Source organism: Eptatretus burgeri, chromosome 16 (assembly GCF_056783735.1).
Source record: "Eptatretus burgeri isolate ZD-2024b chromosome 16, Ebu_testis_v1, whole genome shotgun sequence".
NCBI lineage: Eukaryota > Metazoa > Chordata > Myxini > Myxiniformes > Myxinidae > Eptatretus > Eptatretus burgeri.
In genome coordinates this window covers 2,163,262-2,176,444 of record NC_140976.1, presented here as the reverse complement: position 1 = coordinate 2,176,444, position 13,183 = coordinate 2,163,262, and the positions used below count along the sequence as shown (strand labels likewise).

At 44.4% G+C, this 13,183-nt stretch overlaps 1 protein-coding gene across 14 annotated transcripts in view; it reads right to left on the bottom strand.

Annotated features, from left to right (window-relative positions):
- Positions 1 to 7,781: 7,781 nt before the first annotated feature.
- Positions 7,782 to 13,183, bottom strand: part of LOC147010325 (runt-related transcription factor 3-like) — a 134,418-nt gene continuing 129,016 nt past the window's right edge. For all 14 annotated transcript variants that reach the window (XM_085859185.1, XM_085859178.1, XM_085859176.1 and 11 more), the window contains 2 exons: positions 12,895 to 13,112; positions 7,782 to 11,777 (listed from right to left, as the gene is read on the bottom strand). In XM_085859185.1, coding sequence (XP_085715311.1) covers positions 11,316 to 11,777; positions 12,895 to 13,112 — 680 coding nt within the window. In that variant the 3' untranslated portion in view covers positions 7,782 to 11,315. The remainder of the gene's footprint in view (positions 11,778 to 12,894; positions 13,113 to 13,183) is intronic.

The following is a 13,183-nucleotide window of genomic DNA, read 5'->3' as shown; positions in this document are numbered from 1 at the left end:
TATATATATATATATATATATATACATATATATATATATATATATATATATATATATATATATATATATATATATATATATATATATATATATATATATATATATATATATATATATATATATATTGGGTCGCCGAAATAGGTGACCCTTATTGTCAGTAATTCTGTCTGTTTGGATGTTTGTTCGTTTGTCATCAGCATAATTGGTCGTAAACGTGGGCCGATTTTGACCAAACTCGGGTGGTGGATACATCTTATGACCTAGTACTTTGGAAATTGTGATGGTCGCTAGGGACGCTTTGGTTCCCTAGCAACAGCTGAAAAACCTTCAAAATCCGTACCGTTCATGTGAAATCAATTCTGAAAGCCATTATCCCACGTAGGCTTATGAAATTTGGCATGCATCATCTACAGGTGATGCTCTACCAAATGTATTCCGTTTTTTGTGATATATGGAATACTTTACCTGCAGCACCCCCTACAAATGGGGTATGCCCGAAAATTGGCGAAAATTGAAGGTCCCCTAGCAACCAGGTGAGTGCATCGATCCGAATGAAACGTTGCAGGTTCATAGCACGCAATGAGTGCTACAACTTTGCCTCAGGACATATTGACCGATATTGCTTAGGTCAGGGGTCAAAGGTCAATTAGTGCAAAAATCGATAATATGCGAGAGCCAGAGGTGCCTTCGCTTCAAATGCTACTCCTCCTTGGGTTATGGTCAGATGGTCATGAAAATTCACACTAATCATCTGGAATGCATTGTGCACAAACGATCGAGCCGGATTTTCGATTTATATCTTTGTTCACTCACAGCACCCCCTCGAACTTTGGGGATTTCTGATATCAAACCGCATTTTCGGTACTTTTCATTCAAATTGATACCGAGTAGTTATCAGTAGATGGAACTCGATGAGATTTGTGATGCATAATCTTAAGGTGATTCTCTATCCGCTATTTCACATCCATTTTGTTCTATATCTTATAGTTTCCAAATGGCAACCCTCTCAACTTGGGTGTCCGAGGGCCTTTGAGCATTCCCGCTGATAATTCAAAGTACACTAGCTCCAAGACGGTTGAACTGAATCGAATGAATCTTTACATGCTTATTGACCGTAATGAGTCCTACAACTTTGCTCATTTGCATAATGACCTATCTCAAGTAGGTCAGGGGTCAAAGGTCAATAAGTGCATTTTTCGGGCGAAATTACCATTCAAGGCACCCTTGCTCCTACACGGATTAACCAATACGAATGAAAGTTCATAGGTCCATAGTACTCAATGAGTACTACAACTTTGCTTCAGGACATACTGACCTATATCGGCTCGGTCAGGGGTCAAAGGTCAATGAGTGCATTTTTCGGGCAAAATGACCAAAGCCCCCTTGCTCCTACACGGGTTAACAGATATGAATGAAAGTTCATTGGTCCATAGTACTCAATGAGTACTACAACTTTGCTTCAGGACATACTGACCTATCTCGGCTCGGTCAGGGGTCAAAGGTCAATGAGTGCATTTTTCGGGCAAAATGACCATTCAAAGCCCCCTTGCTCCTACACGGGTTAACAGATACGAATGAAAGTTCATTGGTCCATAGTACTCAATGAGTACTACAACTTTGCTTCAGGACATACTGACCTATCTCGGCTCGGTCAGGGGTCAAAGGTCAATGAGTGCATTTTTCGGGCAAAATGACCATTCAAAGCCCCCTTGCTCCTACACGGGTTAACAGATACGAATGAAAGTTCATTGGTACATAGTACTCAATGGGTACTACAACTTTGCTTCAGGACATATTTACCTATCTCGGCTCAGTCAGGGGTCAAAGGTCAACGATTGCATTGTTCGGGCAAAATGACCATTCAAAGCCCCCTTGCTCCTACACGGGTTAACAGATATGAATGAAAGTTCATTGGTCCATAGTACTCAATGGGTACTACAACTTTGCTTCAGGACATATTTACCTATCTCGGCTCAGTCAGGGGTCAAAGGTCAATGAGTGCATTGTTCGGGCAAAATGACCATTCAAAGCCCCCTTGCTCATACACGGGTAAACCGATTTGATTGCAATTTCGTAAGTACTTAGTTCTAGATTAACTCAGATCAGGGGTCAAAGGTGGTCGGATGCTCGGCGACCCATGGCCGCCTTCTGGCTTGTGTTTGTGTGTGTATATATATATATATATATATATATATATATATATATATATATATATATATATATATATATATAATTATATATACATATATACATCGATATAAATCAAAGGAATGGTATCTAAAATATTGTTGTGAAATGGCTCAGAGCGGATTACAAATCGTGTAAAAAAATTCAAGTGTTTGTGCATTTGTTTGTTACTCTTTCATGCCCCATCCGTAGCACCCACAGGCCCCAGAATCTGGAAAAGTGAAGGCATGTTGGCCATGAAGGCCGTTTTGAGACTCAAGGCCATGATATGGTGCATAATGGGATGTGGGGTGAGGCAGTACTCAAAAGGAACCACCATGAGGCCAATAACTCCAAAGCTTTTCAATGTCTAACACGTCATGACACTCCCGCTTTCTTATAAATACAGTCTCATAAGTAATTTCAAGTGGCTGAGTACTTTTTATCCCTGGGCCATGCTGGGTACCCTGCGCCATGCTGTGCTGGGCACAGCCATACTCCAAGAAAATGAGGCAGCCAAGCAGCCACAGGCTGCATACGATTAAATAAACATTAATATTGTGTCACCCCAATCACAGACTTTGAAGTAGTCTTACTTGGAACCTCATCATTGCTCCTCCAAACAGTGACGACTCCATCTACATCTCTCTCAGACAATATGGACAAACTTTTAACCATTCATCCCAACTCTCTTTTCCTCATATGTGGTGATTTCAATTGTCACCGTGGAACTTGGCTGGCTGTTGGTACCTCTCTCTCTCTCACCAGCCATGGCACTTCAACACAGAACTTCTGTGACTCCATACAACTGACGAAATCTCTGAACTTTCCAACCCAGATTTCTCCAAATGGGAAATCCATCCTTCTGGACATGGTGATGACTAACTTTCCCGCAAATATCTCCTGCTGTTCCTTTGCTCCAATTGGCTGATCTAATCATGTGCTTGTGAAGGTCAACATTTTTTCTTGTATACATTGTCGAGGCTAATATCAGTAGCTAACACACAGAAGGTATAAAAAGGGGGGGCAGGAGACCAGAGGGGTAAGAGAGGGAAGCACAAAACAGCGGGGAACAGAGGCATTAGGAGATCTGTGGAAGGGAGAGTGATGGGACGGGGTACACGGGGTATACAAGATGGACACTACAGGGACGTTCAGGTCCTTACATCACAGGGACTTTCAGGAAGGAAAACAGGGAATTTGAAGGAGGTGGATTTTAGTTGGATTAAAGGGGGTAGAAAATATCAAGGTTTTGGATGGGGGATGATATGAGATGGTGCGGAACAGCTATTTTGAAGACCTGGAGGGAAGAGTGGAATTAAAGAGAGTGTGGGAGTTTGTTCCAAAGGCAGGAAAAAAGAGGATTGAAAGAGTGAAAGTGAGCAGTGATTCTTGATTTTGGCAGTTTCACCAGAAGGGGTTTATGGGCGGACCTTAACCACCATGCGGTAATTTGGGAGGGGGACAAACCACAGACATCGAAGGGATGCCATGGCTGGAGAGGAGATGGTAGAAGAGAGAAAGACCACTGACTTGCCTGCAGTGAGAAACCCAAAGACAGCCTCATCGTGGGAGATGACTCAAGGCCAATGACCGATTAATATCAAACCTTGAAAAAGCACATCCTCAGGTCCCCAGCAATATACCTGGCAAGTTTCAATTAGATCGGACCAGCGGTTGTCGAGAAACAGCGGTCACAGGCACACTCTTTGCAGAGCGTTGGGCTACTTGAGCAGTCTGCTTGGCTATTGGACACTCAGCCAATGACCTGAAAAGCTTTCGTTTTCAAAGCGTGAAGTCGAGCAAGGTGTTAGGCAAGAGCACCAGCCCAGAGTGGAGAGCAGTACTCCATCAGGCTGCAGATGAAAGCTTTGTATTTGGTCAGGAGCTCAGGTGTACCAATGAAGGACTTTGCACGACAGAGAATGCCCATTCGGCGGACTGGCTTTGGAGGCCAGCTTGGAAATGTAACTTTTCCAGGAAAGATCATGGCAGATAGTGAGACCCAGGAGTTTGAAAGAAAGGACTTTTTCCAGAGGATTGTTCAGAAAGTATATGGAGGGGTTCCAGATTGTCCTTTTGGAGAGACATACAGTTGTGAGAGTGTGAGGTTTGTCAGGATTGAAAGACATGTTCCACGTTTTGAACCAGCTTGTGATTTTATCCAGATCTGTAGAGAGTGAAAAGGCTGCTGCTTGCAGGTCTGGGGGATGACAGGTGGTACAGCAGAGGGTGGAGTCATCAACAAAGAGATATAGAGGATTTTCCAGAGTCAGAGAAATCATTGATGAAAACCAGAAAAAGAACAGGGCCCAGAACGCTACCTTGAGGAACTCCAGCCTGGACAGGAAGAGGGGATGAAAGAACTCCATTTTGGGCCACATGTTGACTGCGACAGGAGAGGAAGTCTCTTTTTTCATACATGTATGCATATGTATGTATATATATATATATATATATATATATATATATATATATATATATATATATATATATATATATTCCACACTCTCCATGCACTGCCCTCACTCCCCCACACCCCCAGGAATACCTCTGGCTTCAGCTTCCCTCCACTCCCACCTCATGTTTATATGTGTACTGTACCGCCCACCAAACAGTGATGACTCCATCTACACCTCACTATCCAAAAACATGGACCAACTTCGATCCTCGAATCCCAACTCTCTCTCTTCCTCATATGTGGTGACTGCAATTGTCATCATGCCAGATGGCTAAGTGTGGGTACCTCTCTCACCTGTCATGGCACTTCAGCAAAAGACTTCTGCGACTCCATCTCTTCTGGATCTAATTTTGACAAATTTCCCTGAAAATATCTGCTGTTCTTCCTCCGCTCTCATCGGTTCTTCTGACCATGTGCTTGTCAAAGTGTACATCTCTCCGGCTGTTATCAGAGAACCACCTCAGTGCCATCGAGTCCGGCATTTTACTCAGGCTGACTGGCAGGGTCTTCTCGCAGCCATCGAATTTCTAGGTTGGTCTCCCATCTCTACTTTCTCTGTCAACTCATCCTGGGAATTCTTTTAAAGAAACTTGCTCTCTCTCTCTCTCATCCACAGATTTATCCCCTCTCGGCTTCAGTTGTCTGACCCTTCCTCCCGCCAATGGTACACTGAAGCTTGTGGTGAGGCAGTTGTCCTGAAACAACTTGCTTTTGCTTCACGGAAAGCAAACCCAACTGAGAGTAATCTCAGTTCCTTCCATAAAGCTCGGAACAAGTGTAAATCTACCCTCAGGAGAGCCAGAAAACAACATCTTTCAAGTCTCAAGTCAAGCCTGGTGTTGGCTTAGTGGTTAGGGATCCTAGGGTCCTGCGTTCAAGCCCCGTTGGCCGCTGAATTAATACACCAGGGGGTTGGCTCAGCCTGTCATCCTTCCAAGGTCGGTGAAATGATTACCAGTGTGTACTGGTAGAGGGGCACTGCATCAGTGACAGTCTCGCTTGCAAGAAATGATAGCTACGCTGGCAGCTAAGCTGCCATATGCACGAAGAAGAAGTCTCAAATCTGAACTCTCAAACCTCTCTCCCTCCTCCAAATACTGGTGGTGTCTAATCAAATCTGTTTCTGATGTACATTCCCCCTCCATTGCTCTCTTTCATGCACAGATTTATCAAACTCTTACCTCAAATGGTCGCACTGCTGACACCACACATGAAAAGGCTGAATGCCTAAACTCGGTGTTTGCATCGAAATCTTGTGTCCCAAACCCAACGTTTTCTGTACCCACCTTACCCAGTCACACCCAACCGTCCCTGGACTCGGTGTCCTTTTCTCCTGACAAGGTGGAGAGCTTGCTGTCAAACCTCGACTCAGATTCTGCAACCGGTCCAGACGGCATCAGCCCACATGTCATAAAAACCTGCTCCTCTGTGCTTGCTCACCCTCTCTCTCTGTTCTATTCACCCTCATTTACTCAAGGTCATCTGCCATCTGCTTGGAAATCAGCAAATGTCAACGCCCTGCATAAAAGAGGTTCAAAAACAGATCCCTGCAACTACAGACCAATCAGCCTTCTCCCAATCATCAGCAAGGTTATGGAATCCATCAACCCTTCAGACATGAAATCCTTCTTCTTCTCCAATGGCTTGATTTCCGATCATCAATTTGGTTTCAGACCAGGTCACTCTTCCCTGGATATGCTGCTTCTGCTCTCCCAACAATGGATGGAGGTCCTCAATGGCAGATAGGAAATCCGAGCCGTATCCCTAAACATATCACGTGCTTTTGATATGGTCTGGCACCCTGCACTGCTCACCAAACTCTCTTCCTACGGTGTCCAAGGACATCTCCACTCATGGCTCGCAGACTTCCTCTTCTGTCACAGCCAACATTTGGCCCGAAATGGAGTTCTCTCATCCCCTCTTCCTGTCCAGGCTGGGGTTCTTCAAGGTAGCGTTCTGGGCCCTGTTCTTTTTCTGGTTTTCATCAATGATCTCTCCGACTCTCTGGAAAACCCTCTATATATCTTTGCTGATGACTCCACCCTCTGCCGTACCATCTGTCATCCCTCAGATTGGCAAGCCGTAGCTTCTTCACTCACTGTAGAACTGGATAAAATCACAAACTGGTCCAACATGTTTAACATCTTTCAATCCTGACAAATCTGACACTCTCACGATGTCTCTCCGAAAGGACCATCTGAAACCCCCCCCCCCATCCACTTTCTCAACAATCCTCTGGAAGAAGTCCTTTCTTTCAAGCTTCTGTGTCTCACTATCTACCATGACCTTTCCTGGGAAAGGCACATTTTAAACCTCCCCTCCAAAGCCAGTCGCCGACTGGGAATCCTCCATCGTGCAAAGTCCTTCCTCGGCTCACCTGAGCTCCTGATCACTTACAAAGCTTTTGTCTGCAGCCTGATGGAGTACTGCTCTCCCTTCTGGGCTGGTGCTCCTGCCTCCCACTTTTCTCGGCTTCTCGCTGTGGAAACCAAGGCATTTCGGATTATTGGTATATCCCGCAATGAGGCTGAGTCTTTGTGCCTCTCACTCAATCACCGCAGGTTGGTCGGTGGTCTTTCTGTCTTCTACCATCTCCTCTCCGGTCTTGCCCCCCTCCCCTTGCTCTGTCTGCGATGTCTCCCCCCCCCATATTTCTGCAGGGCGCTCCAGGTCCGCCAACAACCCCCTTCTGGTAAAACTACCAAAATCACGAATCACTGCTCACCTTCAATCTTTCATTCCTCTTTTTTTCCCACCTTTGGAATAAACTCCCTCATTCTATTCAATCCCATTCTTCCCTCCAGGCCTTCAAAACAGCTGTCACTACCGCCTCTTATCATCCCCCATCTAAATCCTCGATCTTTTCTACCCCGATAATTAATCCACCCGAAACCCACCTCCTTCAAATTCCCTGTTTTCTTTCCTGAAAGTCCCTGAAACGTCCATCTTGTATTCCCCATGTTCCCCACCCCATCCCTCTCCCTTCCACAGATCTCCTCATGTCTCTGTTCCCCACTGTTTTGTCCTTCCCACTCCCACCCCTCTTGTCTCATGCCCCCCTTGCTGTGTGTTGTGTGTTATCTCTCATTTGAGCCTCGACAAGGTATCAAAATTAAAAAAAAACCGCCCCGAGTTCCACACGCTCCCAAATAAATAATATTTCTTCTTCAACTTTATTATGAAAAGGAAAGTGCTGGAATTAGTATGATAAAGTTGATTATTGAAAACTATCGCACAACAGGTGAAAAAACACAATCGTCCTTCGTTCTACATTTGTGGGATTGCGATGGATGAAGAATAATAAGAATAACAATGAAGAGTGACACCACATTACGATGCCACAACACGACACCACAATCCTCTTCTGGTTTAGCATCACAATTTTTTTTAACATCACATAACATTTTAAAATATAACATCTGGTTTCACATCACAATTAAATTTTGACGTTGTTCCATCACAATCCCACAACAAAAGTAAAATGGCAAAAGATGTCCCGTGATGGTAATCCATAAGAGGATTGTGGTGTCGTGTTGTGGCATCGTAATGTGGTGGCATTCCTACCTTGGTCGGTTGTATTTTTGAGATCTCATCCATCTATATTTTTTACATTTTTCTTCTTGTAGATCGAGGAAAGAGACCTACTTTATTACCCCGTGTGTGAAGCGCAAAGCGGGGTTAAGCAATTGGTTCACTCTGTCTGTGTCGACAGACGTCACCCTATGATCAAGAAACTTGATTTCAATTCAATTTAATATTTCAAACAGTGTGTGTGTGTGTGTGTGTGTGTGTGTGTGTGTGTGTGTGTGTGTGTCATCACATTGATTGCGAATCGGAAAACAAACCTGCAGTTTCACAGTACTTTAGCTCTGAATTTGGCAAATTCTACGAAATCTCGTCCCGAACGCGCATATGCGTGCATCGGAGTAAGGTTTATTTATTTATTTTTAACTCTGTCTGCCTGTCCAGCAGTTAAACAAAGTTTAAAATCATTCCCAACAGGAAACTTGCTGTTTTTTAAGGACGTCATAAAGGCCTCAAACAACAGGCACGAATAGCTAATGTAACGTGTTCAATGAGGTGGTGTGAAAGACATCACACACATCAAAAATGTGTTTTTAAACTTGCATTTTATTTCACTTCAATTACTGTATCCCTGAACACCGTGGAACACGAATAACCTTGTTGGCACTTCCAAAACCCTCCAGTTGAGCAGCACTTGGACAAAAAGTATTCTGCCATTGTTCACCATATCGACCAATCAAATTTTCCGCTTGTGCTCTCAGCGTTGCGGAACAATGAGATTCAGACAAAATGGTGGATCGTAGGAAACATTGATCGTGCTCGGAAATACAAAGTAAGGGTTTAAAAGACCCTTGTCACGTCCTTTTCTTGGTAAGGTGTTCCACGAACCCTCGTCTATAATAATGTTCTCACCAAGGTTTGAACCAATCACATGATGTAAACTCTCATTCAAGAACGAGACAACTGGGTCAGGATTCCAACCCAAACTAGGCAACTCCAACCCATGATTCCTGCCAATTGGTTCATACATGTTAAACGGTGTGTGGAACATCTCAAGTAAATCGGGTCCACAATGTGCGGCTCAACCACAGTAACAACCAGCCACAGAAAATACTCTACCTACAAGGCTGAGGTCCATCACTTTGGGAACCTCAAACAGATACTACCACGACACATACTTGAGGGTCCGAATAATGTTCCTAAAAAGGAAGAGGTAGGACATGAGGGATGAAGGCTGTTGAGGTAAGGGGGTGAGGTTATTAAGGTGCAATGAGGAGGTAGTGGGGAGGGTGGACAATGGTGGACAGCATGTGTCCGACATAAACATTGTCATCATCTCATTGGTGACAATGCAGACCAAAACGAGGTGGTCGGTGCTCACCCTTGGTGACCGAACAGTCAGACTTAAACCTTGTCCTTAGATAAATGTGTCGTGATTGGTTGTGCCTGAGGCCTTGCCATCTGTGAACATGACACGGATCTTCCTAACTTCCCAAGTTTGTTGACCTCTCATTGGTGCCTTCTCCATATCGAGTCGGTAAAGGTAGTTGATGACTGTATATTAAATGAAGACGATACCCTGTGTTCTTGTACTCCTGTTCTGGTATCAATCCCATCAATTAAATTAATCATGATGAAGAAAGCACATCCCAGCAGAGGCTCAATTCAGACATGGGAAACACACCTGCACAGGTAAGTCATGATGCGATAGACATGGAAAAACGAACAAACTGATCAAAAGAGGCGATTTCGTAACAACAGATGTCATCCATTTACAAGACACAATGAGAGACCTCACTTTACAAATCCATGATGTCAATCAAGCCCTCCCACGGCCCCTGCCCCTCGTCACCACTCACTGGATGACATCATGTGTATGCCAATCCATAGTACAGTCGTAATTATTACATGGTGGTAAAAATGAAAATATTTGGAAATAATAATCGCCCTGAGTGGGCTGACAGTCATCTCTTGAGGTTAGAGTTCAGAGCTCTGTCGAATCCAAAATCTGGGAAATGTCACGGACATTAGACTGGAGTAAATTTGGGGGAAACCCCTGGAAGCCCCCCTGATCTGAAATGGAAACGTCGAAGACTCAGCAATCTTGCGGACCATCAAGGAGAAGGGCTGTACCTGGTTTCAAAGCAATCTATTGGTAAATAATGATCCGGAGTAGTGATCTGAAGTACCAGGGGGTACCCCCCCCTCGCCCCAAAGGAGAGACCCCATGATCCGAAGTCGAAAAATTAAAGCCAAAGCGATTGTGCGGGCTACTGTCGTGTGTGTGTGTGTGTGTGTGTGTGTGTGTGTGTGTGTGTGTGTGTGTGTGTGTGTGTGTGTGTGTGTGTGTGTGTGTGTGTGTGTGTGTATGTGTCAAGTTTCAGAACAATCAGCCGGGTGATAAGGGAGGCGGACAACACATCCAGACATCACGACCCATTTTATGAGCTCATCTCTTCGAGAATCCAGATGACGTGACCTAATAATAAGAATCCTCTCCTTTATTTGACTCGTGAAAGTGAAATACATGGGAGGAAAACAAAAATGGTTTCCACATAATCTCCTTACTTACACGTGTTGAACAAAGTTTGGGACAAACACCGTCTATACATGGTTCAGGGCCAGAATATGCTGTTGACCTTTATTGTCGGCCCTGTAGAACTAATTTTGCTGACGAAGACCCACCGAAGCTGCCCATTCATGTAAAACCAAAACGAGCCATGAAAGCAAGTCCAGAAAGTAAAATCGTGTGTGTGTGTGTGTGTGTGTGTGTGTGTGTGTGTGTGTGTGTGTGTGTGTGTGTGTGTGTGTGTGTGTGTGTGTGTGTGTGTGTACACAAATGCCACAATGGAGACAACACCACAGTACGGTTGCTTGTGTGTTAAAACACGAATTCTTCAGGAGCATTCTGAGCTGGAGATTCCATCATGCTGATGAACTCTCAGTTCTCCATTAAACATGGAAAAGGACCACAACAAACAGAACAATTCAAGTTTTTGGACGTGGAGGGATCTGCAGATTGAGGTGTCTGTTACATCGTGCTGAAGGACCCATCCAAGACCACAGTTTACAATTTCATGCGATCCACATGAATGACTGGACCCACTCGGACCGGATCAGATGAAAAAAGGACCAATGACGTCCGTTGGGGAGCACACCCGCGTCAGTATGGCCGCCAAACGGCCTCGTGGTCTAGCCTGGCTTGGTTGGGCTCGACCAGATCAGAACTTGGTGAGTTTTCATTACTGCCATCTCCCTCTACACCTCCGTCACCTTCAGAGCCAGAGAGGCCGGGCGTCAGCAGCACCGAGCTGCTGCTGGCTACCCCGGGCACAACTACGCGGGGCGCGCCCATCGTGGGAAGGGTCTGATGGTGGTGCACAGGTGGTCGATCCTCTCCTTCTATTATGGATAGTTGATAACTGGCACTGTGACTGTAATACAATGGGTACGGTGCTGGTCCGGCCTGAAAGGAAGCCGAACCAGAGCCAAAAGGCGTGGGGCTTTGAAAGAAGGGAACGTGGTTAATGAAGGGGGTTGGGCTGGCCGAGAAATGGGCGGGACTCCCCTGGAAAGGTGTGGAAGTGGATGAAAAGGAGGTAGAGGCAGCTTGGTATGGTGAACCCTGAATGGACAACACATGATCATTGATCAATTACAAAAAAAAATAAAAATCAAAGATATACTTCTACGAGCTGATACCTATAAACCTATAAACGCAGTCCAGCTACGGCATGAATTGTGATGATCTTGATTATATCCATATTGCTATTGATTATGGCGATAATGATGATATTCATTTTGGTGATGATAATTGTGATATTGGTTATCAAATTGGTGATGATTGTTGTGATATTAATGATAATCAGATTGGTGATGATCATTTTGTTGATGTTGATTATAATGGTGTTGCTGTTGATAACCGTGATGGTGATTGTGATGATACTGATGATAACCATGATGGTGATTGTGATGATACTGATGATAACCATGATGGTGATTGTGATGATACCGATGATAACCATGTTGGTAATTGTGATGATACTGATGCTGGTGATGGTGGCCACAGTGTTATTTATGATCATATTGGTGATATTGGTGATAATTGTGATGATACTTTTGATCATCATGTTGGTGGTGATTGTGATGATGTTAATTATGATGGTGTTGCTGCGAATAACCATGTTGGTGATTGTGAGGATACTGATGATAATCATGTTGGTGGTGAGTGTGATGATAACCATGTTGGTCATTGTGATGAGACTGATGATAACCATTATGGTGATTGTGAGGATACTGATGATAATCATGTTGGTGGTGATTGTGATGATACTGATGATAACCATGTTGGTGATTGTGAGGATACTGATGATAATCATGTTGGTGGTGATTGTGATGATAATGTTGATTATAATGGTGTTGCTGCTGATAACATGTTGGTGATTGTAATGATACTCATGCTGAATATGATGATAATTGTGGTGTTGATAATGCTCATAATGGTGATGATCAATGAGGTGGTGGTGATCACCATTATGGCTACTATGCTCTTACCGTGGTGAAGGTAGTTCATGGTGGGGATCAAATAATCGTAATATTGTTGACAATAATCATGTGATTGTGACCTAATTGATTATCATGCAGTAGATATGAATTAGACAATGATAACCACGAAGAGAAACGTGACGGCAATGATAACACGTTCAATGCATGCCAGTAGATGACCCTAAATAATCTTGTACCTGGTGATTTTGAGGCTGAGTGTTTGTCGGATATGGTGGAGGCAGGTAGGTGTAGCGAGGTATGTCCAATGAACCTGCTCCTGGGGGGGCAGGCGTCGGGTACAATGGAAGCGTTGTGCCAGTGTAGTGCATCCGTGAATCTCCATAGTGTGATGGATCGGGTAGGGCTGGGATAGCCGAGAGATGCCGAGACTCCCCACACGCACCTGGCTCAGTTCCTACCCAGACACACAGAGAGCAACATACGTAAAGAGTTTTCCACGAGCGGTCTCTCAGAGCAACTAGGACC